Consider the following 27,983-nt stretch of genomic DNA (forward strand, 5'->3'; position numbering starts at 1 on the left):
AGCTATCTCAGGATATTACAAAATCTGAAACATCCACAGCAATTATCAGTAAGCAGAAGATGGGTAGCCTTTTAGTGTCAGAGTCAAGAGAGAGCCAAACTCTACCCAAAGAGCTCACTTTTGTTATTTCGCCTACAAAACCACATACATTAGACATTAAGCACCAATTAAAAAGTGCTCTTGCAACTGCTGTTGCTCTTGACCAGCCATTGATCCTGGCAGATGTAGTTGAGAGTTTAGGAGCTGTGGAAATTCATGAGGTAAAAGAAAAGAAAGAACCCAAATATGTAATGTTCACATATCTTATTACAAGTGCAAGTGCCCCACTTGAAATTACAATTGCTTTTGAAGGAGAATACCCCCAGACTGCTGATCTCAGAAGTGAACTTCATGCTGCTTTCTACTCTATTGTCTATCGAGAGCAACAGGTTATGACCTCAGAACAGCCAGGCACAATGCAAATCGACAGGCCCCAAAGATTACAGGTTACCAAGGCTTCTTCAAAAGAAATGCTTTCACCCATGGTAGAGACTGTAAGATTGACCGAAAATGTAGAACCTTTTACATCACCAATATCTCAGTCTGCAACTGTGAAAACTGAAGCAAAGGCTTCTTTTCAGTCCATAACAGCTAAAGAGAAAGCTTTTGTTCATCAGTCAACAGTTCATATGACAAGTGAATCAAAAATTGAGATTGAACAGTCCATCCAGGTTGAGCGACAAGAAACCAGATCTGTGACAGTAAAAGAACATGAGAAGGATATAGGAGCAGTAAGTATGACAACTGAACTTGTTTTGGGGCCTGTTCCAATTGAGCAGGCAACTGAAGTCGCCTTTCAGAGGGAGGAAAAGGAGGAATATATAACTGAAGCATTTATGAAATTAGAGAAAGAAGAAGTTAGAGAGGAGGGTTACCCAGTTTTTAAAAATTCCTTGGAGGATATTGTAATAGACGAACATTTAGAGGCAAAATTCTCATTGACTATTAGACGTGTAAAGAAAGTAAATTGGCTTTTTGATGGAAAATCTCTTAAATCTGGCAAAGAGTTCAAGTGTTCCAAAGACCATGACACTTACACATTAGTAATCAGCAAAGTTACAAAGGATCATCAAGGAGAATATACCTGTGAGGCTGTAGGTGATGCTGGCAAGACTTCAACATCCTGTCACCTCACTGTGGTCTCAAGAGGTTGGATTTACGGGATTATTCTGCCATCCCATCCCACATGACTAACTCTTGCCGTTCATAGCTAAAATAGAAACGCTTCATCAGACATGCTTTCTCTACACCAACTAATAGAACAGATCTTTGTATTTCATATGAAGATACCTTCTTAATATCTTCCTATCTGATCTTCTTCACAATGCTGTGATTTTGCCACCATTTTTACATCACTGAAAGTTTAGCATGTCCTCACTTCTTCACATCAACCCTTTACCTTCTAGATCTTTCAGTGTCATTTCAGTGTTCATCACCTTTGTCAATCCTGAAGTATTTTTCACTTTTTATTTTATTCATCTCTAGGAATTGGTTTTGAAATACTCCATTATTGTTTTCTTCATCAGCCATTAGGCACCTCATATTTCATTAGATTTATTTCATTTATTTTTTGCATGCATGCTAGGATGTCAAGTCATTATTTCACTCTTTATTCACTGTTTTTTCCTCCCTCATAGTGAGATCACCATTACTCTTCATGGTCACACTTTTTTTTACTGATCCATTACAGTCACCACAGAAATCGGCACTTTTGAAAATACCATATCCATTGTGATGGTTTAAGATGTAGCTCTTTCAATGTTTACATTTAACCACTTGCTAAACTTCTGCTAAACTCAAATAAATAGAATATTATAGAATATTATAGGTGTTTGAAAGTGCCAATCAGTGGTTTCTGCTTTTCATGTTCATATTCATTAAGTGTCAGCAAACATGTTAGATATAATGCACTAATGTGCTTTTTATCTCTGTGCACAATTCAGTGCCACCTGTTTTTAGGCACAAAATAAAAAATCTGGAGGTCAATGTTGGCAGTCCTGCAAAGTTCGAATGTGAGATTGAGGAGGCTCCAGGTGTGACCTTCAAGTGGTTCAAGTCTGGTTCTGAGCTCAGACATAGTGACAAATGCAGGATTATCAGTCTTCATCACACCTCATCTCTGGAGATATTTAGCCCAGCAGTCGCCGACAGTGGAGAATTTACCTGCAAAGCTTCAAACCGCCATGGAAGTGACAGCTGCTCTGCTCAACTAAGTGTGACAGGTAAGAAATATATATCTTTCCTATTGTCCGTTGGGCTTCTAGAAGTAGTTATCCTTGGCATTAAAATGCTTTGTGTATGATATGTTTTTGCTAAAGTTATGTATATCATTTTTTATTGCTATTTTCTTTTTATAGAGATTTTCCCACCAGAATTTGTATCAAAGTCCGATTCAATGACTTTATTTGTGGGCAAGCAAGCAAAATTTCAGTGTGTTATTTCTGGTTCTGAACCAATGAATGTTGTCTGGCATAAAGACAATATTGCCATTTCACTTGATGATCACTACAAAGCGTCTTCTGACAAGAACAAGTATTTTCTTGAAATCTTGAATTTACAACAAAGTGATCAGGGAACATACCTTTGCAAAGCTTCAAACAGTGTTGGTACAGCTACATGCTACACTGAACTGAGAGTTGTAGACAAACCCAACTTTGTGAAGAGCTTTGAGTCAACTACTATTGCTGTTGGAAACACACTACGTCTTGAGTGTCTGGTAGATGAAGACATTGGTGTTTCCATCATCTGGATGAGAGATGGCAAGAAGCTCCATACTACAATGGACTGTAAATTAGCTTTTGAGGAAAAAACAGCCTGTCTTGAGATTCAAAAGGCTAAAATTAAAGATACAGGTACATATACATGTACTGCTGCCAATGATGCAGGAAGCAGCAGTTGCTCTTCTAGTGTGACAGTGCAAGGTAAGACTTTGAGATTAATACTCTTTTTAAATGCAGTATTTGACACAAATCTGCATGTCAGGGTATTAATTTCTGTCAGTGTGCATTTGCATTGTTTAGACAGAGGTGACAAAGCTTAAGCATCAGTTGATGCTGCTCTTATTTGCCATATTAAGTATTCATTTATTCTTCAAATCTCTCTTATTAAGCTGTTTTTTTCTTAACTTGTCTTTTTCTCTTCAAATCAAAAATCTTTTTCTTCCTTTGCATTTCAACCCTTAGAACCTCCAGTCTTTGTTAAAAGGCTGGAGCCTAAGATCTTATGGAAACAAGGAATGTCTTCACGCCTGTCGTGCACTGTCAAAGGATCACCTGAACTCCATGTAACTTGGTTTTTGAATGACAAACCACTTAGTTCCTCTGAAAAACACAAAATAACTTTCAAAGCTGGCCAAGCCACTCTTGAGATTAGTAATTTATCTGAGTCTGACAGTGGAAATTACACTTGTGAAGTGATGAATGAGGCTGGCTGTGAAAGCTGCAGCTCTCAAGTAACTGTAAAAGGTAATTCTTAAGATTCTTACATTCTAAATAATGCTCACTATGTTGAGATTGAAGAGTCATCTTATTGCTCTTATTGTTTTTAGAACCTCCTGCATTTAAAAAGGAGTTGAAAATGGTAGAGGTTATCAAGGGGTGCACAGCCCAGCTTGAATGTGAAGTTACAGGCACTGCTCCATTTGAGGTGACCTGGTTTAAGAATAAAAATCCAGTATTCTCTGACAAGAAGTACAGTATTGTCTCAAAAGAGACAGTTGCATATTTGGAAATCAAATCATTTGAAAGTGCAGATGTTGGAGATTACCAGTGTTGCATTTCTAATGATGTTGGTAAAATAACTACAAAAGCAGTGGCCAAGTTGAAAGGTTGGTAGAATCCATTTCCGTGGCCTAATTTTTATATCTTTTTTGGTTGTTAATATTTTATTTTATGTGGAAATGTATATGCCCTTTTTCATGCAGAACCACCATCATTTGTAAAGAAAGTTGAGAACACCACTGCGGTTTTAGGCAGCGCTGTGAAAATGCAGGGAACTCTGAAAGGTTCTGCTCCTATCACAGTTCAGTGGTTTAAAGATTCTGAGATAGTCAGGGATGATGATCCTAATATTATCACAACTTTTGAAAACAACCTTGCTATTCTGGCAATAGCAAATGTGGCCATTGACCATGGGGGGAAATACACCTGTCAAGCTGAAAATGAGGCTGGAAAACAAAAATGCGAGGCCACTGTATCAGTACAAGGTTAGAATTAAACATATTAAGCGGATCCCTGAATTTTTTCTGTAACATTTTTATTAGTATTATTATTGATGTATTAATTTATTTATTTTATATTTGTTAAAGAACCAGCTAGATTTGTTGATAAACCACCATCCATCAGTGTGACTGCCGGTGACTCCGCAACTTTTGAGTGCAAAGTTTCAGGAAGTCCAGATCTCAAAGTAAAATGGTTCAGAGATGGCAAAGAGATTACAGGAAGTCGAAAATGCAAAATCTCTTTCAAAGACAACGTGGCAGCCTTGAAGATCCTCTCAGCGGAGAGGGGAGATAGCTCTGAATACAAAGTTGAAGTGTCTAATCGGGTTGGAAAAGAGCAGTGTTCTTGCTCAATTGTTGTTCTTGGTTAGTCCTATTCTTTTACAATTATCTTCCATTTTCTATTTTTGTATGTGCACATTTCATTTTTTTTTTTTTTTACAATGGTGTTTTACTTCTTTTGAGCAGATAAAATAATACCCCCAACTTTCACAAAAACACTTAAGAAGGTAGATGGTAATGTTGGAGGTACTATTCAGTTGGAATGCAAAGTATCAGGATCCCAACCTATAACAATATCTTGGTTCAAAGAAGGAAAGGACATTACAACTGGAACAAAATATAGAACAGAAATGCAGGAAAGCACTGCAGTACTGAAAATTACTGATTTAGAGACATCAGATGCTGGGGTTTTCACCTGCCATGCAACTAATGCTGCAGGACACAGTGAAACAAGTGGAACCGTTTCTGTAAAAGGTTAGAATTATATCAATTGAAAATATTTGTTGTATTTTTATGCTGTTGCCTTGAAATTTGGTTGTTAAAATAATCTCTTCCCCATTCAAATTAACTTTAGAACCCCCAGTCTTCTCTTTGAAACCTCAAAGCCAAGAAGTTATACCAGGAACTACAGTTGTCCTATCAGCTGCATTCACTGGGACAGCACCTTTTACTATTAAGTGGTTCAGAGAAGACAAAGAAATGTTAACTGGAGGAACTTGCTTCATCAAAAAAGAAGCCAACTCAAGTTCACTGGAGCTGCACTCTGTGAAACCATCTCAGTCTGCAAAATACACTTGCCAAGTGTCTAATGATGCTGGAAAGGTCTCATGCACAGCATCCTTATTTGTGAAAGGTGCTTTTTATCACTCTTGCTCAATTATTTTTCTTTTATATTTTGCAGAATAATTATTCAGTTAATTTATCTTACTGTGTTATTCTCTTTTTTTTTTAGAACCTCCAAAATTTGTAATGAAGCTTGACTTGACTAAACTAGTACTAAATGGGAGTCTTGCAACTTTGGAATGTAAAGTCACTGGCAGCCCAGAGATCAGTATTAGATGGTATAAAAATGAAACTGAAATTAGCTCAAATGATAAATATCAAATGGCCTTCATCGACTCAGTTGCTATGCTAAAAATTTCCAAATGCTGTGTTGAAGACAGTGGAGATTATATCTGCCAAGCATCAAATGAAGCTGGCAGTGACAGAGGCAGTTGCTTGGTTACAGTGAAAGGTTTGTTTGTTAATTACTTTACTTTTTAAAGATGTTAAAGTAATTTTTTGTAGGTTACCTCATTAGCTTCTCTGTGCTGTCTTATTTTAGAACCTCCCGAATTTGTGAAAGCATTTGAATCCAAAGAAATTGTTAAAGGCACAGATGTTTTGCTGGAAGGAACTGTGTCAGGCTCTGCTCCCTTTGAGATTTCCTGTTTCAAAGACTCAAAGCAGATCCGAAATGATAGAAGGCACATCATAAGCCTGACAAAAGATGTAGCAGCTCTTCAAATTTTGAAATTTGAACCTGGGGATGTTGGCAAATATCAGTGCACTGTAGAAAATGAAGTAGGGCAGATCTCCTGTGATTTTCATATTGCACTGAAAGGTTAGTAAGAACAGGAAATTCTTGGATATTCGTTTATGTATAAGTAAAGGTTATAGATATAAGTGTTGCTTGTAAACATTGTAAACAACATCTTGCGCTTGATATTCTTCAATTAGAGCCACCATCATTTGTGCAGAAGATGGATAATACAAATGTCCTCCTTGGTGGCGAGGTTTCCTTGCAGTGTGTTTTGAAAGGGTCAGTGCCTATGACCGTCTCTTGGATGAAAGATGACCATGAGATCAAGGAATCTGAGGATGTTCAGATATCTTTTGAGAACCAGACAGCAGTGGTGTACATTTCTAGTGTGCAGTTAAAAAATGGTGGAAAGTACACTTGCCAAGCTCAGAATGATGCTGGTAGTCAGAAATGTACAGCGGTACTGGCAGTAAAAGGTGTGTAGTAATCTTTAAATTAGATATTTATAATGTGGCTTTTATACTCAATGACACAGTTTTACACAGTTTATAATCATGCCATTTTGTTAAGTTAAACTTTAGTTATAATATCCATATACAGAGTGTTATTTGCATGTATTCATAAGTGTTTTACTGCACACAGAGCCTGCAAACATCACAGAGCAAGCCAAGTCTATCAGTGTTACAGTAGGTGATCCTGCTACTCTAGAATGCAGGTACTCTGGATCTAAAGTCCTTAAAGCAAAATGGCTAAAGGATGGCAAAGAGCTGACATCAAGCAAAAAGTACAAAGTACAGAGCACCGATACAAGTTCCATATTAAAAATTCTTTCTGCCGAGAAGAGTGATGCTGGAGAATATATCTTTGAGATTTCAAATGATGCTGGAAGAAGCAGTTGTGAGGCAGCTGTTACTGTTTTAGGTTAGTATGTGTAAAATAATAGCCATTTATGGTGTTTGTAACAATTGGAAATTTTAGATAATTTAGACTGAAGCTGCTATATTCTCCCTTCACTGTAACAGATCAAATAATCAAGCCTTCCTTTACAAGAAAATTGAAGGACATGGAGAGTATAAAAGGATCTTTTGCACAATTGGAGTGTTTGGTCTCCGGATCTCTTCCCATAACTGTCACTTGGTTCAAGGAAAATAAGGAGATAGAAACAGATGAGAAGTATAAATGCATATTCTTTGAGAATGCAGCATCTTTGGAAATCAGTCGTCTTGATAGTTCAGACAGTGGCAACTACACCTGTATTGCTAAAAACAAAGCAGGAACTGTTCAGTGCTCAGGCACACTGAAAATTAAAGGTTTGCAATTACTGTTGGCTTTTTTATAAATTCGAAATGTATTTGTTAGTTTGTAAAGTTAAAAATAGTTTCTTATGCAATCTTATTGTTTCATGTTGTTTTATCTTTGTTTAATCTTTAATCTTAAATTTTTGTACGCAGAACCTCCATCAATAATTGAAAAACCTGAATCACAAGACGTTATACCAGGATCCAGAGTGCAGTTTAATGTGCTTGTGTCTGGCACACCGCCACTGACCATTAAGTGGTTTAAAGATAAGAAAGAGGTTTCATCAGGGATTGACTGTTCAGTTCAGAAAAATGACACCTCTAGCTCACTTGAGCTCTTTTTTGCTAAGCCTTCCGACTCCGGAGACTATATCTGTGAAATAAGTAATGATGTTGGATCGGATGCTTGCCAAGCAACGCTCTTTGTTAAAGGTTTTTACAAAAACAATTTTTTAACAATTTTTCCCCTATTATTAAATGCTGAAGTACATTCTTTTTCTTTATTTTTACAGAACCACCCAAATTTACCCGCAAACCTGAAAAAATAACAGTTGTAAAACCAGGCCAACTGGTAGTTTTTGAATGCCAGATTACAGGCACTCCAGAGATAGACACATACTGGTTCAGAGATGGGAATGAAATAGGTCCAAGTGACAAGCATAAAATGACTTTTGTCGATTCTCTTGCACGGCTTGAGATAAGTAGCAGTGATATCAAAGACAGTGGAGTGTACTACTGTGAAGCCCGGAATGAGGCGGGCAGTGAGAGCTGTAGTATGGAACTAAGAGTGAAAGGTTAGTATGTAGTGCATTTTATAGTTATTTTGATATGATTCCTTAAGAAATGTCTGGCCAGAACGTAGATTTTTCCATTCAAAGTTTTCTTCTTTTTTCAGAGCCTCCCATTCTTGTCAAACCACTGAGTCCTCTTGAGGTTGTGAATGGCTCAAATGCATATTTTGAATGTCAGGTAAAAGGCACAGCTCCTTTTGAGGTGACCTGGCAAAAAGATTCAAAGGACATCAAATCAAGCCTTAAGCATTTAATTTTGCAGAAGAATGGTTCTATAATGACTCTTGATGTGCAGAAATGTGATGCTTTAGATGTTGGAGAATATCAGTGCACTGTAGCAAATGAAGTTGGGAGTTGTTCAAGTCAGACTACACTCAGCATAAAAGGTTAGAGTATATTTAGTATGTTTAATAAGTCTGATATATTTAGGATTTTATCTCTTTTTATTTAACATATTTCACATTTCCAATCAGAGCCCCCATCATTTGTGGAGAGGATTGAGAATGTTGTCACAGTTTTTGGAAAAAAAGTGGAGTTTAAATGTGTTGTAAGAGGATCGCCACCTCTGTCCATACAATGGCAAAAAGATGAAAACTGGATTTTGGAGGATCCTTCAATTGAGAGGACTTTTGAAAATAATATTGCTACTTTGAGAATCCCTGTGTGCGAGTCAATCCACAGTGGAAAATACACCTGTCAGGCTGTGAATGAAGCAGGGCAAGAAAAGTGTTTTGCTACCCTTTTGGTTCAAGGTTGGTTTTTTTTTTTTACAAGTTTTTGTAGCTGTCAAACATCCTGTAGCTGACTATCTGTTATAAATATGTTTGTTATATTATTCCCAGAGCCACCCCAGATAATCGAAAAGCCAGAGGTCATTAATGTCACTGCTGGAGATCCAGTAAGTTTTGACTGCAAAGTTACAGGGTCTCCTGAGCTGAAAGTGAAATGGAGTAAAGATGGCAATGAAATTATGCCTTCAAGACAGCACAGCCTCAGCTTCATCAATAATGTTAGCCAACTTAAAATTCAATCTGTCCGTTTGGAAGACAAAGGAACTTATGTATTTGAGGTTTCCAACCACATCAGTGCCTGCCAGTGCAAAGTGACTTTAAATGTGCTAGGTTAGTGATATTCATAATTAATGTCATAATTTGTACTATATTACTTTTAGTTATATTTATGATCTTTAATTTCTTTGTCTTTGTCAGAGCAAATAATCCCCCCATCCTTCATCAAACCTTTGATGGAGATGGAGGAAATTCTAGGCACCAGTGTTCAAATTGGATGTAAAATATCTGGCTCACTCCCTATAACTGTGGAATGGGTGAAGGACGGAACTAAACTGTCAGGAAGAACCAAACATAAACTTCTTCAGGATGACAACAGCGTGTCTTTGGAAATTGAGTGTTTAGAGAAAGCAGACACTGGAACGTATATTTGTAAACTTACAAACAAAGCAGGCAGTTGTGAATGCAGTGGTACACTGAGAGTGAAAGGTCAGATAGCTTTTGTAGTAGCATATTTTATTTTCAAATATATATCCTGAGATCTCTGATGGCTGCCAGTTTCTTTAACAAATGTATATGTCTTTTTTTCCTATTAATGATTTAGAGCCACCAAGCTTTGTGCTGGTTCCTGAATCACAGGCTGTCATACCAAATACCACTGTTCGGTTTAAGAGTACCTTTAAAGGAACACCTCCATTCACAGTGAAATGGTTCAAAGATGACACTGAGCTAATTTGTGGACCTTCATGTTTTACTGGCCTGGAGGGCCTCTCGTGCTTCCTAGATCTTTTTTCCGTTGGAATATCACACAGTGGAACTTATTCTTGTCAAATAAGCAATGATGCTGGTACCGCTAAATGCACCACAACCTTGTTGGTAAAAGGTTGGACCTCTTTCAAGTACTCTTATCAGTGCTCTTCATTATCATTCTTTTTTCATGCTTCACCATTTGCATGTTCTTGTATTGCTTATACAAACTGTCTGTCTGCCTTTCATAATCATCTTACTTCATTACGCTTTACTCCCTTTCAGCCATCATGTGCCTCTTGTCATCTGCCATCTTTTTGAAACCATCCTCAGCGCCCCATTTTATTTATTATATTATTAATATAACATGATAACATGTTGTAATTTTGATTTTACAGAACCTCCAGAGTTTGTACAGAAACTTCCAGCTGCAAAAATCATAAAGATGGGAGAGTCACTCCAGCTTGAATGCAAAGTCACTGGCACAGCTCCTCTAAAAATTAGCTGGTACAAAAATGATGCTGTTCTCAGTGATGGTGACAACTTGAGAATGGCATTCAATAACTCTGTGGGAGTCCTCGAAATGTTCAAATGCAGCTTTGAGGATAATGGTGTCTATACTTGTGAAGTTCAGAATGATGCGGGAACTAAGAGTTGCAGTACGACACTCACAGTCAAAGGTAGACAATAAATGGATCTTCCATTCACTAATTAATGTTTAGCGTTAACTGACTGTTTCAGAAGCAGAGTTCTTTAAGTGTAGTTTATTTTTTGTATGTCATTATAGTTTCTATTAAGGGTGAATTTGGTTTTATTTTTATATTTTCAGATTGTTCAGTTAGTTTTTTTTCTCACTGGTTAATAATTTAAATTCTTAAATTTAATCTTGTTTTAAGATTAAAAAAAAAAAACACTTTAGAGGATATGATTTATACATTTTTTTATTTATATATTGATTGTAATATGCATAAGTGCTCATTTTGTTTCGATTTACATTTTTTGTAGAACCACCAACTTTCCACAAAGTGCCAACACCAGTTGAGGGACTGAAGGGCAAAAATGCCAGTCTTAACTGTGAGCTGAAAGGCTCAGCACCTTTTGAAATTACCTGGTTTAAAGATAAAAAACAGTTAAAGGAGAGTAGGAAGTACAAATTTGTGTCTGAGGGATGCTCTGCTACTCTCCACATTCTTGGACTGGAAGCATCAGATGCTGGAGAATATGAGTGCAAAGCATCAAATAATGTAGGAAGTGATTCTTGCCAGGGCACTGTAAAGCTAAGAGGTCAGTGCTATTTTAAAGTATTAAAAAAGAGATTTTGTACTTTTTTGAATTTCTGATGACTCTTATTCCTGAAATTCAGAACCGCCAGCATTTGTGAAGAAATTGTCCAACACGACAGCCATCTCTGGTGAGGAGGTGGTTTTGCTGGCAGTGGTCAAAGGCTCACAGCCTATGACTGTGTCTTGGGTTCAGGATAAAGACCACATTCTCAGAGACGGGGACAACAGGAAAATTACATTTGAGAATAATCAGGTCGCCCTCAAGATCTTTAAAGCTGACTCTACTAGCCCTGGAAAATATACATGCCAACTTAAAAATGATGCCGGAGTAGCTGAATGCACAGCGAACTTAACTGTCCTAGGTTTGTACGAACAAGACAGTTTTCTCATTTGAGTAGTATATATATATATATATATATATATATATATATATATATATATATATATATATATATATATATATATATATTCAAAAATTTATCATAATTAACAAAATTACGCTTCTAAATTTCTAGAACCTGCTGCAATTGTGGATAAGACAGAGTCAATCAGTGTAACTGCTGGTGAGGCCGCAGTCTTAGAGTGCACTGTGTCCGGAACTCCAGAACTTAAGCCAAAATGGTACAAAGATGGTGTGGAGTTGTCTTCAGGCAGGAAATACAAAATCACATTCTCAAAAATGATCTCCAGTCTTAAGCTATTGTCAACAGAGAAAAGTGACACTGGAGAATACACATTTGAAATCAAGAATGAAGTTGGCAGTGATAGCTGCAAAATGCACCTTACTGTTTTTGGTCAGTAATGTTCAATTTTCTTGTATTTAATATTCGTTACAATCTTAGGATTCTTATAAATTCAAAAGCTAAATATGTTGTTTTCGTTAAACAGACAAAATTGTTCCTCCTTCATTCTCACGAAAACTGAAGGACACACAGAGTATTGTTGACAAATCTGTTGAAATGGACTGCAAAGCCTCAGGGTCTGCACCTCTCACCATCTCTTGGTACCATAATGAAGAGGAGATTAAAAGTGGGCCAAACTATGAGATTACATTTGCTGAGAATACCTGCACATTGAAAGTGCCAACTTTGAAACTTTCAGACTCTGGCACATACAAATGTAAAGCAGTGAACAGTGCAGGAACTGCAGAGACATCTGCTTCCTTAGTTGTTAAAGGTTGGTGTTTGGCTGCAGAATCATGTAAAATAAGTAACAAATGTATGTAAATTGGCAAAGGCACATTTCAAAATTTTCTCCTCAATGTACTTGCTATAGAACCACCATCTTTTGTGACCACACCTCAACCCGTGGAAGCCCTCCCAGGCACAAATGTCACCTTTACAGCAACTGTTCAAGGAAGTACCCCAATGAAACTGAAATGGTTTAGAGGCAGTAAAGAAATAGTGTCTGGGAGAAGCTGTGAGATTGCTTTAAAAGGAGATAATGCAATTCTGGAGCTCTACAACATTGATAAATCTCATGCTGGGGAGTACACTTGCCAGATCATTAATGATGCAGGAAAGGAAAATTGCCCTGTGAACCTTTTTGTCAAAGGTTAGTTTTAATTTAGTTAACATATATGTAACTATTTCTTGAATACTTGTTATAACGGAACTTTGTGTCTCACATATATAATATGCCATCTATCGTTCAGAGGCTGCACACTTTGTCAAGAAGCTCAAGAATCTGTCTGTCGAAATGGGCAAGTCTCTAATACTTGAATGTGCATATGCGGGAAGCCCAAAGATTCTTGTGAAATGGCATAAAGATGGCCAGGAGATTTATTCCTCTTACAAGTACAACATTACAACCACTGAGAGTTCCTGCATCCTTGAGTGTCTAAACAGTGACAAAGAGGCTGCTGGAAAATACACTTGTGAGGTTTCCAATGATGCTGGACATGACACTTGTGAAGCAGCAGTGTCCATCTTAGGTTTGTTATTGAGTGAAATTGCTCAATATAAGTACAATGAAAAAGCAAAATGTACATGCTTGTCTTCATGGTATGTATACATATTTTGTTACTTTTAGAACCACCTTTCTTTATTGAGAGTTTGGAGCCCATGGAAGTCACTGCAGGTGATGCAGTTTGTCTGAAATGCCAGATTGGTGGCACTCCTGAAATTAAAGTGTCATGGTTCAAGGCAGATGGCAAAGTGCGGTCTTCTCCAAACTGTAAGATGGAGTTCACCAAAGGCACTGCCTGTCTGAAACTAGCTAAAGTTGCCAAATCTGACATTGGTGAATACACATGTAAGGCAGAAAACAGCATAGGATTTGCATCTTCAAGCTGTCTCTTAACTGTACAAGGTGATGCTAACTTCTCTTCAGAGCTCTCTTAAATACCATAAATGTTTTGATTGCACTGCACACCAGTATCAATTTATTTTGCTAAATGTTTTGCTTTTCAGATGTGAAAACACCACCGTCTTTCCCTAAAAAGATTACTAGCATTACACAAATTGAAGGACAGCCTGTCCAGTTTGAATGTCGTGTTGCAGGATCTTCTCCTATGGAGATCTCTTGGCTCAAAGATGGTGAAGCTCTTAGGAGCGAATCAGAATACACAATGTCTTTTGATGATAACTCTGCTGTCCTAAAGATAGCCAAAGGTGAAATGAGACATTCTGGGGAATATACTTGTGTAGCAACTAATAGTGTCGGAACTGCTTCTTGTAGAGCCAAGCTCACCCTTCAAGGTCTGTTTATTTCTTTCATATTGTTCTCTGATTAAATGTGTTTCTTGTGTTGTGAAACACACTGAATTAAATGTTTTACCATGACTGTACAATTGTGCTGTTATTTCTATTTAACTCTACAGAGCCAAGATATCCACCTGTGTTTGATAAAAAGCTCATACCTGTGGATGTGACAGTGGGAGATACTGTAGAACTGGAATGCCACATGACGGGATCATTGCCAATAAAAATCACTTGGTCCAAGGATCACAAAGACATCCGCACAGGGGGCAATTATAAGATATCATGTGTGGATAACACCCCACATTTGACAATTTTGAAAGCTGATAAGGCAGACTCTGGTCGTTATTCTTGCCATGCTAGTAATGATATTGGAAAGGATTCTTGTTCCACAGAGGTTTCTGTGAAAGGTATTTTGTCACGGCTTTTCAGTGTGACTGTGTCTTCATTGTCTTGGGACTGACCTGTGGCTCTTTGTTTTTGCATTCTTCAGTTCTTTATGCCTTTGCATTAATGTTTTTCTTTGCTTGCAGTAGGCCAACAGGTGGCACTGTTGAGCATTCTTTTTTTTGCTTTATGCGCTTTAGGCGCAAGAACCACTTTCTGCCATCATCATGTATGTTCTGTCTAACAGCACCTCTCTTTGTTGTTCTTTCTATAGAACGGAAAATTCCACCTAGTTTTACCAAAAAGCCTTCAGCAATGATTGAGGACACTGAGGGCAAATTGGTGAAGATTGAGGGTCGTGTAGCTGGATCACAGCCCTTGACTGTCAACTGGTATAAAGATGGCACAGAAATCTTCACCTCTGACTTTTATGACATAACCTTCAAGAGCAGCTTGGCTGTCCTGAGCATTAAAAAATCTCAACTGTCAGATAGTGGAACATATATGTGCAAAATCTCCAACGAAGCGGGCACTGCCTCTTATGATGTGTCAGTTAACATTACAGGTATACAGCTGGTTTCTATGTCAAACTGTCTAGTTATAAATATGCTATTACTTAAAAAGTGCTGTTGCAGTACTGTGGTACAGAGACTGTATCAAATGGTAATTCCATTGGGGCTCAAATTCACTATTATTGGAAATACCTTAGAGTGCCATGTAATTAAGATTGTAATTTCATACTATTTTCTTGTATGAAAAAATCCTTTTATAAATGAGTCTGTATGTTAATATGCATGCATGTATGTATCAAAAAGTATTTAACATATGCTCATAATTACTGTATTTTCTGAATACAGAGCAAAAGGTACCACCAAGCTTTGACTTGCCTCTTAAACCGGTGACTTTGAGTGAGGGTGAAAAACTCACCCTCAGCTGTCATGTACGTGGATCTCCTCCTCTAAAGATTCAGTGGATGAAGGACAGACGAGAGCTTTCTTCATCTGGAAATACAAAGATCACATTTGTTGATGGCACTGCCACATTGGAGATGATCCGTGTATCTAAGACAGATACTGGAGATTATCTCTGTAAAGCAACCAATGAGGCTGGTAGTGAATTCTGCAAGTCTAAAGTCACTATCAAAGGTATTTTTTGTGTTTGTAAGGTACAATGTGTTTTATTGTCCAAGGTAATACTTTCTTTTTTGGCTGCTTTTCTTTTTCTTTTTTTATTTGCTTTATCCTAACTTTGCCATTCTGTTGGCTGTTTTACAATATTACAATCTTCTAATAATTATTATTCTTTAATTCTTTCATTAATCTGATTCTGTCTTCTGGTTCTTTCTTGGCCTGACAACAGATTACTTTTGTCAGGACAAGTACTTGCTTGTTGCTTACAAACTGGTCAAATCTGCTGCTTTGCAAATGTTTCTTTGGCATTCTTATTCATGCACCTGTTAGTAAAAAAGTAAACAGGTCTTGTGTTTTTGTTGTCTAAGATGTTTTAGACCTGGGTCTTGAATATCTTAAGTTAAAATATATATGTATCTCACTGCAATATTCCATCAAAAGTTTTAGAGAAACCAGGAGCTCCTGCCCCAGCACAGGCGGCCCCTTCACCACCAGAAGCAGTTAAAAAGCTGGACAACTTGTTCTTCATTGAGGAGCCAAAGAGTGTCCATATTGTAGAGAGTAAGTGACTCTCCTTTTCTTTTTTAAGAGGTGAAATGTAGTAAAATGTAGAAAATGTTTTATTGATGCTATGTGTGCTTTATGTTTTTGCAGAGGGTACAGCTACCTTCATTGCTAAAGTTGGTGGTGATCCCATTCCCAATGTGAAGTGGATGAAGGGCAAATGGAGGCAAATGACCCATGGTGGTCGAATCATTATTGAACAAAAGGGCCAAGAGTCCAAGATGGAGATCAAAGAGGTGACCAAATCTGACTCTGGTCAGTACAGATGTGTTGCTTCCAACAAACATGGAGAAATTGAGTGTAGCACCAACCTGAATGTTGATGAGAAGAAAGAGAAAGCTTTAGAAGTGGTGAAACTGAAGAAGTAAGTACCTATCTAATTGCAAACAACCCTTTAAGTCACCTCTTAACAAACATTAGTTATAGAAATAAATATATGACTGAATTAGTTTATAAATAATGATTGTTATTATATCAGCGTAACAGATAATTATAGATCAAAATTATATTGAATGATCTAATTAGTTATTTGTTTTGCATACATATAAGCAGTACAAGCTGTGAAACACTAATTTAGTGTGATGACTATTGAATGATTGCCTAAATTGTGTTGTTTTAACAGGACTCCATCAAAGCAGAAAAGCCCTAAAGAGGAAAAGGATATTGACATTGTTGAGTTGCTTAGAAATGTTGATCCTAAAGAGTATGAGAAATATGCTCGCATGTATGGCATCACAGACTACCGGGGTCTCCTTCAAGCTATTGAGTTTCTGAAGAAGGAAAAAGAACACGAAAGTGGAAGACCGGTAAGATTGATTCAGATAACAGTATAAGAGCATCACATATTTTCTTTTAGAAGACCAAGCATGTAACAATTTAGTGATTTATTTCTATGATATTTTGTTTTAAATCAAATTAACAGAGTGCACTTTAACTTTAAGCGTTTAACAAACATTTATTTGCCACATGATAATATACCTCTTAATTGATAGTGTTCATACTTTTACTTAAATTTAGCAACTCAAAGAATTAAAGCAAGGTTCTAGTGATATTTAACTTTCAGTAACTCACATTTCAAGCCAGGAATGAAAGCAAGTTATAGTAATTGTTTAAATGCTTGGATTTTTTTACATTTCAGGAAGTGGAAAGTGGTGCAAGAGAGTCTGAGGAAGATTTAGCTAAACTTGTTGCTGATTTGCAGAAGAGGATGGAACAAACAGAGGTTTGAAATCTAATTGTTTTTTGTATTAAATTCATGTTTTTACATACCTTTACATTAAGGTACACTGGGGCTAAAGGCCATCCTTGAGAACAAATGTGCTATTCACTTGGTCTAAAATGTATAATTGCAGAAAAATATATTTTTGGCAAGTGCTACGCCATGTTTTTATGCCATCTAGTGGTTTACATAAAAATGATTTTAAAGGCATCTCTTACCCCAGGCACCTTGAACCTTAACATTATACTGTATAACAGAAAATAAAACCAAGTGGCTTATGTTTGAAAGAATTATACCTCAAGCATACTTATCAAATAAAAAGGTTCGCAAATCTTATTGAATATTTAATGATACTCTGATATACTGTTAAAAATGAGACTTTCTGGTCATCAAACTTTAGTGAAAGATGTCTATAGTTAAACCACATGTGTCATTTGTAACATTATCTGCTTTAGACATCTTAGTTTTGTGTAGGTTATGCTGCCTGCAAGTGTATCTGGGAAGCCCATACCTCAGAGTTGGGCATTTGTTATTATGACAAGCTGGGCAAATAATACAGAAGCATCTTAAAGAAAACAGTATAAAAATTTAACATTTAACATTATACCCACTTCTGAAGAGAAAATTATGAAAATAATTATGAAACCATTTATTTATGCATGGTATCTTCAAAGCACTACATAAAGCAAACAGTCAGAGGAGCATTGAAGTACCTTGATTTATACATAGTGCCAAAATATAAAAAAAGAAATGTAAAATATCCATGCTAAACTGACTTTTTCCACAACACAGCCCAGTGCAATATAACAAGCAATGCAACAGCAAATCAAACAACTTTGTTTAATGTCCATGTAATGTAATTTTTTTTTGGCAGGTGGGGGATCCAGTATATGTCATTTACAGAGTTTTAATGTATTCTTTTCTTTTCTGTGCAGCCTGTCACTGTGATACATGATATCACGGACCAGACAACTACTGTCAAGAAGGAAGCTGTGTTTGAATGTGAAATCAAGATTAACTACCCCGAAATCACACTGTCCTGGTACAAAGGAACCCAGAAACTTGACAGTAGTGACAAGTATGACATCAAAATTGTGGGTGATCGTCACATCTTAAAGATAAAGGATTGTCAGATGAGAGATGAGGGCAATTATCGTATTGTGTGTGGCCCACATATCTCCAGTGCCAAACTGATAGTGCTTGGTATGTAGTAACATCATTTGAGTTTAGTGAAAGCACTAAACTATATCTTATACTGTACATTTTTACAATATTGACCTTTATTCTTTCTGCAGAAGCTGAAGTGGAACAGCGTATGCAGGATGTGGCTGGTAAGGAAGGCCAGACTTGTACATTGACTTGCCAGTTCTCTGTACCTAATGTAAAAACCCAGTGGTTTAAAAATGGGAAGCTTTTAGAGCCCCACAGCAGATACACATTTGCTGTGGCAAATTACACTCAGAAGCTCTCAATCAAAGATGTTAGACCTGAAGACCAAGGAGAATATACCTGCAAATATAAAAATCTTGAAACAACTGCAAATCTTTGGATCGAAGGTTTGTATAGATTCCCTGTCAGACTTACGCTTACTGTAAATTCTCTACTAACCTCTTTAATCATCATCTGTGACCTCTTCTTCTTCACTTCTCATGGAAAAACTCTTCTTTCTTTAAATGCCAGGGATATTTTTACATTTCCCTGGCTTTCTTTATCAAAAAAGGTTTCCACCTTAGGTTCTAGTCCTAATCATCCACATTGCGTTATCTTTTTCTAGCCGAGCAAATACATTTCACCAAACGCATCCAGAACATTGTGGTGCGAGAACATCAGTCAGCCACATTTGAGTGTGAGGTGTCTTTTGACAATGCTATTGTAACATGGTATAAGGACACTTGGGAGCTTAAAGAGAGTCCCAAATATACCTTCCAAAGTGAAGGGCGACGCCACTTCATGATCATCCGCAACGTTACCTCTGCCGATGAAGGTTTGTGGAGTTCCAGTGAAGGACCATTTTTCGTTGTAATAATATTACATAAAAACGCCCATTTAACCGAATGAATAATCCTTTAGGCGTGTACTCGGTCATTGTCAGATTGGAGCCCAGGGGTGAGGCTAAAAGTACAGCTGAGCTTTACCTGTCAGGCAAAGGTCGGTACAGCTGTCGTGCTCCAGAATTTACTTAACTAACAGTCCTTAAAATATGAAGCCTCCTTACAGTTATTTTTTTCTATTTTTTCTCAGAAATTGATATAGAAAGGGTACCTTATGGTAAGTATGTGACATTTTTTAAGCTTTTAACACCTATAGTGCATATTGACAGATTATTTCACCAGTTTATTAAATAAAACAAAATCTGTAAATATTAAATAATACTCACACAGACATCCCAGATACATCAATACAAGTGCCCGAAGCAGCTACATTAACCATTGAAGGTAAGGTTCAGATTTTAGTAAAATTACTTAGAAAAATACATAAACCTCTATTCTCAAAATGAGTGATAGTTACTCACACATTTATTATTTTTAATAAGCTGAATCCTCCATGGAATATTACCATTCAGAAGAAAAAATGGAAACACAAGGTAAACTGCATAATTATGAGAATAAAACTTTTTCGCATCACCCCAACTGACAAAAGTTAATTCACTATGAAAATCATTTAACTTAATCTTTTTTAACCATTTACTGTATCTGTTCGACAACAAAAGAAATTAAAAGGAATAACATTTTTCTTTAACAGTTTTGTTTTGTGTCTTTCCCAACATCTTGCGTGAAATAACGAAATAACATCAATATTTGAAGTATTCGTCTTTGGACACGTGTAACAACTTTTTACCCTTTACCAGAGTATGTGAGCTGGACAGTGGAGAGTGTTGTAGAGGAAATATCAGTCACAGGTATTACTGAGAGCTTTTGAGTCTACACATATATTTTCTAACCCTCTTTCCACTTTTCTTTGCCAAATAATATATTTATATGTCTTGTATGTATTTGTGTCATTCATTTTAATGCCTGTATCTTCATTTGTTTTCATTCTGTCCATCCAAAGTACCATTAAGTTTTGCTGTTTATGCGGTTGTGTTTTGTCAGTTATTTTCCAGTCTGACTTTGTTTATCTGTGTGACTTTACCAACGTGAATATTTCTGAACTTATTAAGTTTTTGTGTCTCCATAGTCTCCATTTTGTTTCTCCATAGTCAGTTTTTATGGTAATTAGGGTGATTTATTCTAAGGACTTTCTTTGTCTCATCAGCCCCAAGGGTCCCGATTGAAGAGGCTGTTGTTAGAAAAACCCTGGGAATGAGAGAGGAGGCTCCAACGACAGGTACAGAAAGAGAAATAGCTTGCTGCTTTGCTTCTTGTTGGCAAACAGGTTTACGTCATTTCATTACTTTTGTCATTTTTATGTGTCTCTTTGTAAATATATGTGTCTACTTTCACGTAAATTTGTTTTGTCATACATTATCAGTGTTGTGTGCTCTTAATGTTTGCAATATTTGCTTCTTTCCAAATAAATGAACATTTTTTGTATAAAAATACATTTTAAAATACAACATTATGCATATATTTATATTTTGCATTTCTTTTTTGCTCTTTGAATTCTTAATTTCAATAATGTTTCTTAATTTCAATAATTTTCTTAATTTAATAATTCTAAACTGCACTGTGTGGATGGATCAGTTTGTCTGTGTTAATGTCAGTGATAATCTTTGTAATTCTTGCACTAATGCTTATGCACGATGGCTTTCAAAGCTGAAGCTACTAATAATTATAGAGTTAACTTTTCTTAATATTCTCAAAGAATTCGAGGAACCTGAGCCATCTAAACCAGTGGAATTAATTCCTGAAGTACCTGTGAAAGGTATGCAAATGTCTGTCAAAAGTGCTCAAGTGCTGTTTAGTGTCTATAAATTGATGTTTTAATAAATTTTTTTTGTGTCTGTAAGGCTCTTTATAAACATTATTCCTGTTCTATCTGTGATGTTAATTTTCTGTTGTAGTTTTATTTATTTGTTCTATGTCCAATTAAATACTCTTACAACACTTATAATTATTTTTGCCCAAAAAGCCAAAAAGCCTGTTGAAGAAATAGTTACTGCAGTTACATTGCCAGAGCCAATTGAACCCCCCAAAGCAAAAGGTATGAAAAGAACACATCATTATTTTCTGTTCTGTCTTACGTGCATATGCCTTTTAAGTGAATCAAATTCTTTTAAGTCCTCTTGTGAATCCACAGTAGACGCTTTGCTTAAATGTTTATGTTATTGCAGCAACATATTGTGAACAAATTGATATTTGTGTCTTGTTTAATTTCAGATGTGACCTTCTTAATTTTGTTGATTGATGTTAATTGGTGTTAATTGGTTTGTGTTCTTAATCTTACTGCACCTTGAACAGCATTGGTCAAATCTTGTGTCTGTCCTTTTTTATTTGTCTTGTCTTTCTTTTCTACACTTCTGTTTTTATTCATGCCTTAACTCTTCTGAAACTCTACAAATGTACTAATTCCAAAAATATGTTATATGAAGAAGTGCAACAGCCAGAAGCATCTGTAGCTCCTTTGCCTTCTGCACCTAAACCTGAAGAGCCTAAACCTGCACCAAAGACTAAGCCTGAACTTAAACCTGAGCCAAAGCCTGAGCCCACGCCTGTGAAAAAACCTGAGCCACCAACAGCCAAAGGTACTGTTAATTGTTTATACTTCATGTTGTGTGGGATTCTTGTTTTTCATATAACGTTTGTTGTTGCAATTGTCCAGCTTCCACTAGGAAGTGCATTGAATGTGACACTGTGTGTTCTTTGATGTGTGCTTTTGAAAATTAAACCTTGCCTAAATACCTAAATACAATGCATGTTCTTTGAAGTTCTTGTGGAGGAAAAGCCAAAACCAACAATTCCAGAACCACCAAAGAAAGTGCCAGCTAAACCTGAACAAGCCATAGCTGTTCCAGTGGAAGAACCTCCAAAGAAAGGTACTTTATAGACTCACTTTGTTTCTGTTGTATGTATGTTCCTTTATTTAGAAAACAAATTCTTATATGGAACACATGACTTACAATGTCTTTTAATTCAATGTCTTTATCCTGAAATATATCCTAACTGGTTTTTGTTGAATTCTTCTTATTATGTACTGTTCATTGCATACATTGTATTTTGTGTGGGTTTCTTGGGTTGCATATACCTGTGTTTGATGTGCAGTTGTCCAGCTTCTGTTAAGAAGTGTGTTATATGTGACACTGTTTGTTCTTTCATGTATGCCTTTGAAAATAATTAAACCATACAATGCATGTTCTTTAAGTTCTTGTGGAGGAAAAGAAACCAAAACCACCAGTTCAAGAACCATCTAAGAAAGTGCCAGCTAAAGCTGATGAAGCTCTTGCAGTTCCAGTAGAAGAACCTCCAAAAAAAGGTATAGGTTCACTTTTTGTAGGTAGGGCTGTGTTCCTTTTTTACTATTTTGAGGAACACATGGCTTTTATGTTAATGTGTTTGTTCTACATTATTACTGTTTGTTTTTGTTGTTGATGTACTCTCATTATGTTTAATGTTTGTTGTTTATATTGTATATTCTTTTTATATACCTGTCTCAGTTGTTGTAACTGTCCACTAGGAAGCATGTTTTATGTGACATTGTGTTTGTTCTTTGCCATGTGCTTTTGAAAATGAATCTTTAAACCATGCAATGCATGCCCTTTAAAGTTCTTGTGGAAGAAAAGAAGCCAGAACCACCAAAGAAACTGGCAGCTAAACCTGAAGCCATTGCAGTTCCAGTGGACGAACCTCCAAAGAAAGGTATAGATTCACATTTTGTGCTGTTTTCTATTGTATGTGTGTTTATATCTTATAGCCACACTCTTATTAGGTACACATGAATATACATTGGCTTTTTTGTTAATGTCTTCGTCCTGCAGTATTACTTTAATTTTGTACACATATTATGTATTCTTGTGTATGCTTAATTGTTTTGGCTTCAGGTTTTCATATACTGTACCTGTCTTTGTTGTGCAATTGTTCAGCTTCCATTAAGAAGCATGTTATGTGTGATATTATGTGTTCTTTCAAGTGTGCAAGTGTGAGTCTTTAAACCATACAATGCATGTTCTTTAAAGTTCTTGTGGAGGAAAAGCCAAAACCTACAATTCCAGAACCTCCAAAGAAAGTGCCAGCTAAACCTGCTGAAACAATTAAAGTTCCTGAGGCAGAACCTCCAAAGAAAGGTATAGACTCCCCTTTTGTATGTAGGGATCATTTCTGTGTTTATCTTTATTAATTTGCCACACTCTTCTGATGAACACATGACCTTAAAGTGGCATTTGTTAATGTTTTCTGCCTGCAATTGTATTGGGCTTGAGCGTATGTCTTTATTGGGTACTGTTCTTTAAAGTTCTTGTGGAAGAAAAGAAACCAAAACCAACAATTCAAGAACCACCAAAGAAACCCCCATCTAAACCTGAGCAAGTGATTACAGTTGAAGAACTCCCAAAGAAAGGTATAGATGCATACTAGGTTTAGTATATAAGTCTGTTTTCTGTTGTATGTTTGTTTCTTTATTAACTAGCCACACTCTTATGAGGAAGACATGACTTACAGTGGGTTTTGTTTGTTACTGTCTTTGTCCTGCAATGTTATTGGGGTTGAGTGTATTCTCGGTAGCTTCTACCAGATCTTTTACATCTTATCTCTTGGTTTCTTATGTATCTTAGGTCTTTTATATTTAAATAATCTTTCACTCATCTTGTCTCACTCTTAATACAGTGCGATTTGAAGCATTGTTCTTAACTTTAATATTCTTTCTAAGTACAAGAACCTTCCAAGAAGCAAGAGGCCCCTTTGCTATTGGCTAAACAGAAAGAAGACTTGACAGAGGAAATAGGTTATAAGAAAACAGATACTGCTGTTCAAAAATTAGAAGATAAAGAGCACAAAGTGCAGAAGCAAGAGACTGTTGCTGTTCTTAAAAAAGAAGAAATGATAGACAAATTGCCTACAAAAGAGACTGTTCCTATCCATCAAAAGGAAGACAAGAAAGAGGTCCCCCTTCCTCCTAAAAAGGAGGAAGTTGTACCTCAAAAGAAAGATGTTCCTCTTCCTGCTAAACAGGATAAGGAAATATTACCTAAAATGAAAGAAGTTCCTCCTCCTCCTAAAAAGGATGAAGTTGCACCTCGAAAGAAAAAAATTCCTCTTCCTGCTAAAAAGGCTGAGGCAATTGAACCTAAAAAGAAAGAGTTTCCTCTTCTTCCTAAACAGGAGGAAATTAAACCTAAGAACAAAGAGATTCTTCTTCCTCCTGAAAAGGATGAGGCAATTGAACCTAAAAAGAAAGAGGTTCCTCTTCTTCCTAAAAAGGAGGAAATTGAACCTAAGAACAAAGATATTCCTCTTCCTGCTGAAAAGGATGAGGCAAGTGAACCTAAAAAGAAAGAGGTTCCTCTCCTTCCTAAAAAGAAGGAGGAAATTGAACCTAAGAAGAAAGAGATTCCTCTTCCTCCTGAAAATGATGAGGCAATTGATTCTAAAAAGAAAGAGGTTTCTGTTCCCCTTAAAAAGGATGATGAAATATTACCTAAAACAAAAGAGGTCCCTCTTCCTTCTAAAAAGTATGAAATTGTACCTCAAAAGAAAGAGACACTTCCTATACAAATTTCAGAGAAGAAAGAAGAAAAAGAAATTTTCTTCATGGAAGAGATTACACGTCTACAGAAGGAAGTAATGACTCCTGTGCAAATTGTAGAACTGAAAGAAGAAAGAGAAGAAATTTTCTTCAGAGAAGAAATTGCACATCTACAGAGGGAAGTATCCTTTAAAACAAAACTCGAAGAGAAAGAAGATATTTTACCTAAAAAGATAGAAGTAGTTTCTCTCACTAAAAAAGAAGAGGTCATAATGCCTCAAAAGAAAGAAGTTCCTCTTCCTGCTAAAAAAGATGAAGAAATTGTACCCCAAAAGAAAGAGGTGACCCCTACAAAAGGTACAATGATCTCAGGCAACATCTTCTCTTGCTTTATGCCTTCCTGTCTTTGAAATGATTTTTATTGAACTTCTTTTTATTTTATTGGAGTAATTTCTTTGTATTTGTGTAGTCCCTTATGTTTGTCACTTGTCCTGCTCTAGTTTGCTCTTATTTTTGTTCATTAACCTCTTACCACTCGCTAGAGTGATCTCTTGATCTTAAAGATTTGAATCTTACATATTTCATACTCTCTTAAGTTGCTTTGGATTCAACAAGGACAAAATCTACAACAGAAGGACCGCAAAGAAAGCAGGATATAGTTCTTTTTCTGCCGAAGAAATATAAGAAGACTGAAGGTACATAATTCAAGCACCATTGCAGTCTTTGTAATCTATTTTCTCTTGAACATCATCTTTGTCTTCATATTGTTAAAATCCCATCACGTTTACTAAGTGCAGCAAGCTTTAAAGTTAATTTCTCCAGATTCATCTCTTAATTTTACGTTTGTTAATTTTATTATTATTTCTCTGAAGAAGTACACATGCGATTCAAAATGTTTAGTATTAAGCGTACCCCTTTGGTATATTTAGAAGAAGAATTAAAAAATTCTTTCTATTGTCAATCAATCTCCTGGTTCAATTGTTGGATACAAATTTTTTATCGCATCCAAGATCTTCAAGAATCCATTTCTGTCTGGAGGAAGGATGAAGCCACACCATCAGACAATCAGAAAAATGCAGTGAAGTCATTTCTTTTGGAAGGAGCGTCAAAAGAGGATATCACTCATCAGAAAGCTCAAAAGACATCACAAACAGAAATGCTGTTTGACAGAAAACATAGCAAAGAAATTGACACTTTACAAATTTCTAAACTGGGGGATTCTTCAAAAGAAAGTGTATTGTCTTCAGAAGAATTTAGAATGATTGAAACATTTTCTGGTGCTGAAGCATCTAGAACACTTGAAATAACAGGTAAGATAAAAAATAAAAATAAAAATGACATACCGTGCTTAAATTATGATTGTGAAATTGTAGCTATGGTCACTGAGAGTTTTAGGGGATTTGTACTATTTATACTCTCTGTAATCAGTGAACTCCAATTTCAAAATCATAAAACAAACAAAATTGGTTTCAAAGACTGAGGCAATATTAATTCTTCCACATTCTCCTTTTACAGAAGCTTTTTTTGAACAAAATTCTTTTAAAGTGCAAGAACCTTCTAAGAAGCCAGAGTTTGTTCTGTTATTGTCTGCAGAGAAAGGGGATTTAATTGAGGACATGGATCATAAAAACCTAGTTGCTGCAGATAGTAAATTAGACGTTAGAGAAGAAAAAGTACCTCAGAAGAGAGAGACTGATGCTGGTCCCAAAAAAGAGATTTTTGCTACCCCTAAAAAGAAAAAAATTGTACCCCAAAAGGATGAAATTGTACTTCAGTTAGAAAAGTTTGATATTTCTGGTGAAAAGGATAAGGCTTCTCCAAAAGAAGAATTAACGGTTCAAAAGAAAGAGGTTCCTCTTGCCCATGTAAAGGCAGATAAAATTGGACCTCAGAAGAAAATGGTTCCACCTCCCCATAAAAAGGAAAAGGAAATTTCCCTTCAAAAGAAAGAGGTTTCTCTTCCTGCTAAACAGGACGAGGAAATGTTAACAGTAAAGAAAGATGTTCCCCCCAGGAAAGATGAAAAAATTGTAGTTGATAAGAAAAATATTATTCTTCCACCCAGAAAGGATGAGGAAATAGTGTCTAAAAATAAAGATGTTTCTCTTTCCTATAAAAAGGAGGAGGAAATTGTGTTTGAAAGAAAAGAGATGGTTTTTCCTACAAGAAAGGTTGAGGAAATTTGTCCTAAAAACAAAAAAGTTCTTGCCCATAAACAAAACGATAAAACTGCACCGCAAAAGAAAGAGGTTCCTCTTCCTGCTGAACAGAATGAGGAAATGTTATGTAAAAATAAAGATGTCTCTCCAAAAATAAACAAGGATATTTCCTTAAAAAAGAAAGAGGTTTCTCCAAAAGAGGAAGATAACATTTTATCTAAAAAGAAAGAGGTTCCTCTTCCCCTTAAATATGAAGAGGAAATTGCACTTCAGAAGAAAGAGCTTTCTCTTCCTGCTAAACAGGATAGGGAAATGTTACTTAAACAGAAAGATGTTCCTCCCAGAAAGGATGAGGAAATATTGTCTAAAAATAAAGATGTTTCTCTTCCCTATAAAAAGGAGGACATTGCACTTCAAAAGAAAGAGTGTTCCTTTACTGCTAAATGGGATGATAAAAAGTCGCCTAAAAAGAAAGATATTCCTCCCATAAAGGAGGAGGAAATTGTATTTGAAAGAAAAGAGATGGTTTTTCCTACAAGAATAGTTGAGGAAATTTGTCCTAAAAACAAAAAAGTTCTTCCTGCCCATAAAAAAGAAAATAAAATTGCACCTCAAAAGAAAGAGGTTCCTCTTCCTGCTGAACAGAATGAGGAAATGTTATGTAAAAAAAAAGATGTCTCTCCAAAAATAAACATGGATACTCCTCCTAAAAAGAAAGAGGTTTCTCCAAAAGAGGAAGATAACATTGTATCTAAAAAGAAAGAGGATCCTCTTCCCCTTAAATATGAAGAGGAAATTGCACTTCAGAAGAAAGAGCTTCCTCTTCCTGCTAAACAGGATAGAGAAATGTTACTTAAACAGAAAGATGTTCCTCCCAGAAAGGATGAGGAAATATTGTCTAAAAATAAAGATGTTTCTCTTCCCTATAAAAAGGAGGAGGACATTGCACTTCAAAAGAAAGAGTGTTCCCTTACTGCTAAATGGGATGATAAAAAGTCACCTAAAAAGAAAGATATTCCT

The 27,983-nt window shown here is 36.1% G+C and overlaps 1 protein-coding gene across 16 annotated transcripts in view; it reads left to right on the top strand.

Moving 5' to 3' along the window:
• Positions 1-27,983, top strand: part of LOC122351533 (titin-like) — a 156,162-nt gene that overhangs the window by 33,009 nt on the left and 95,170 nt on the right. For 4 of the 16 annotated variants that reach the window (XM_043248646.1, XM_043248648.1, XM_043248656.1 and 1 more), the window contains 24 exons: positions 1,983-2,261; positions 14,549-14,839; positions 15,132-15,419; positions 15,846-15,965; positions 16,059-16,332; positions 16,591-16,774; positions 17,107-17,190; positions 18,123-18,390; positions 18,483-18,743; positions 18,962-19,171; positions 19,258-19,335; positions 19,429-19,455; positions 19,569-19,622; positions 19,721-19,771; positions 20,036-20,086; positions 20,443-20,514; positions 20,992-21,051; positions 21,259-21,330; positions 21,719-21,871; positions 22,055-22,162; positions 22,489-22,599; positions 22,890-22,982; positions 23,300-23,407; positions 23,575-23,679. In XM_043248646.1, the coding sequence (XP_043104581.1) occupies positions 1,983-2,261; positions 14,549-14,839; positions 15,132-15,419; positions 15,846-15,965; positions 16,059-16,332; positions 16,591-16,774; positions 17,107-17,190; positions 18,123-18,390; positions 18,483-18,743; positions 18,962-19,171; positions 19,258-19,335; positions 19,429-19,455; positions 19,569-19,622; positions 19,721-19,771; positions 20,036-20,086; positions 20,443-20,514; positions 20,992-21,051; positions 21,259-21,330; positions 21,719-21,871; positions 22,055-22,162; positions 22,489-22,599; positions 22,890-22,982; positions 23,300-23,407; positions 23,575-23,679 (3,402 nt within the window). The remainder of the gene's footprint in view (positions 1-1,982; positions 2,262-14,548; positions 14,840-15,131; positions 15,420-15,845; positions 15,966-16,058; positions 16,333-16,590; positions 16,775-17,106; positions 17,191-18,122; positions 18,391-18,482; positions 18,744-18,961; positions 19,172-19,257; positions 19,336-19,428; positions 19,456-19,568; positions 19,623-19,720; positions 19,772-20,035; positions 20,087-20,442; positions 20,515-20,991; positions 21,052-21,258; positions 21,331-21,718; positions 21,872-22,054; positions 22,163-22,488; positions 22,600-22,889; positions 22,983-23,299; positions 23,408-23,574; positions 23,680-27,983) is intronic. The other 12 variants (XM_043248653.1, XM_043248659.1, XM_043248654.1 and 9 more) reach the window with 8 other exon arrangements.

The sequence above is a fragment of the Puntigrus tetrazona genome, chromosome 9, assembly GCF_018831695.1.
Source record: "Puntigrus tetrazona isolate hp1 chromosome 9, ASM1883169v1, whole genome shotgun sequence".
Taxonomy (NCBI): domain Eukaryota; kingdom Metazoa; phylum Chordata; class Actinopteri; order Cypriniformes; family Cyprinidae; genus Puntigrus; species Puntigrus tetrazona.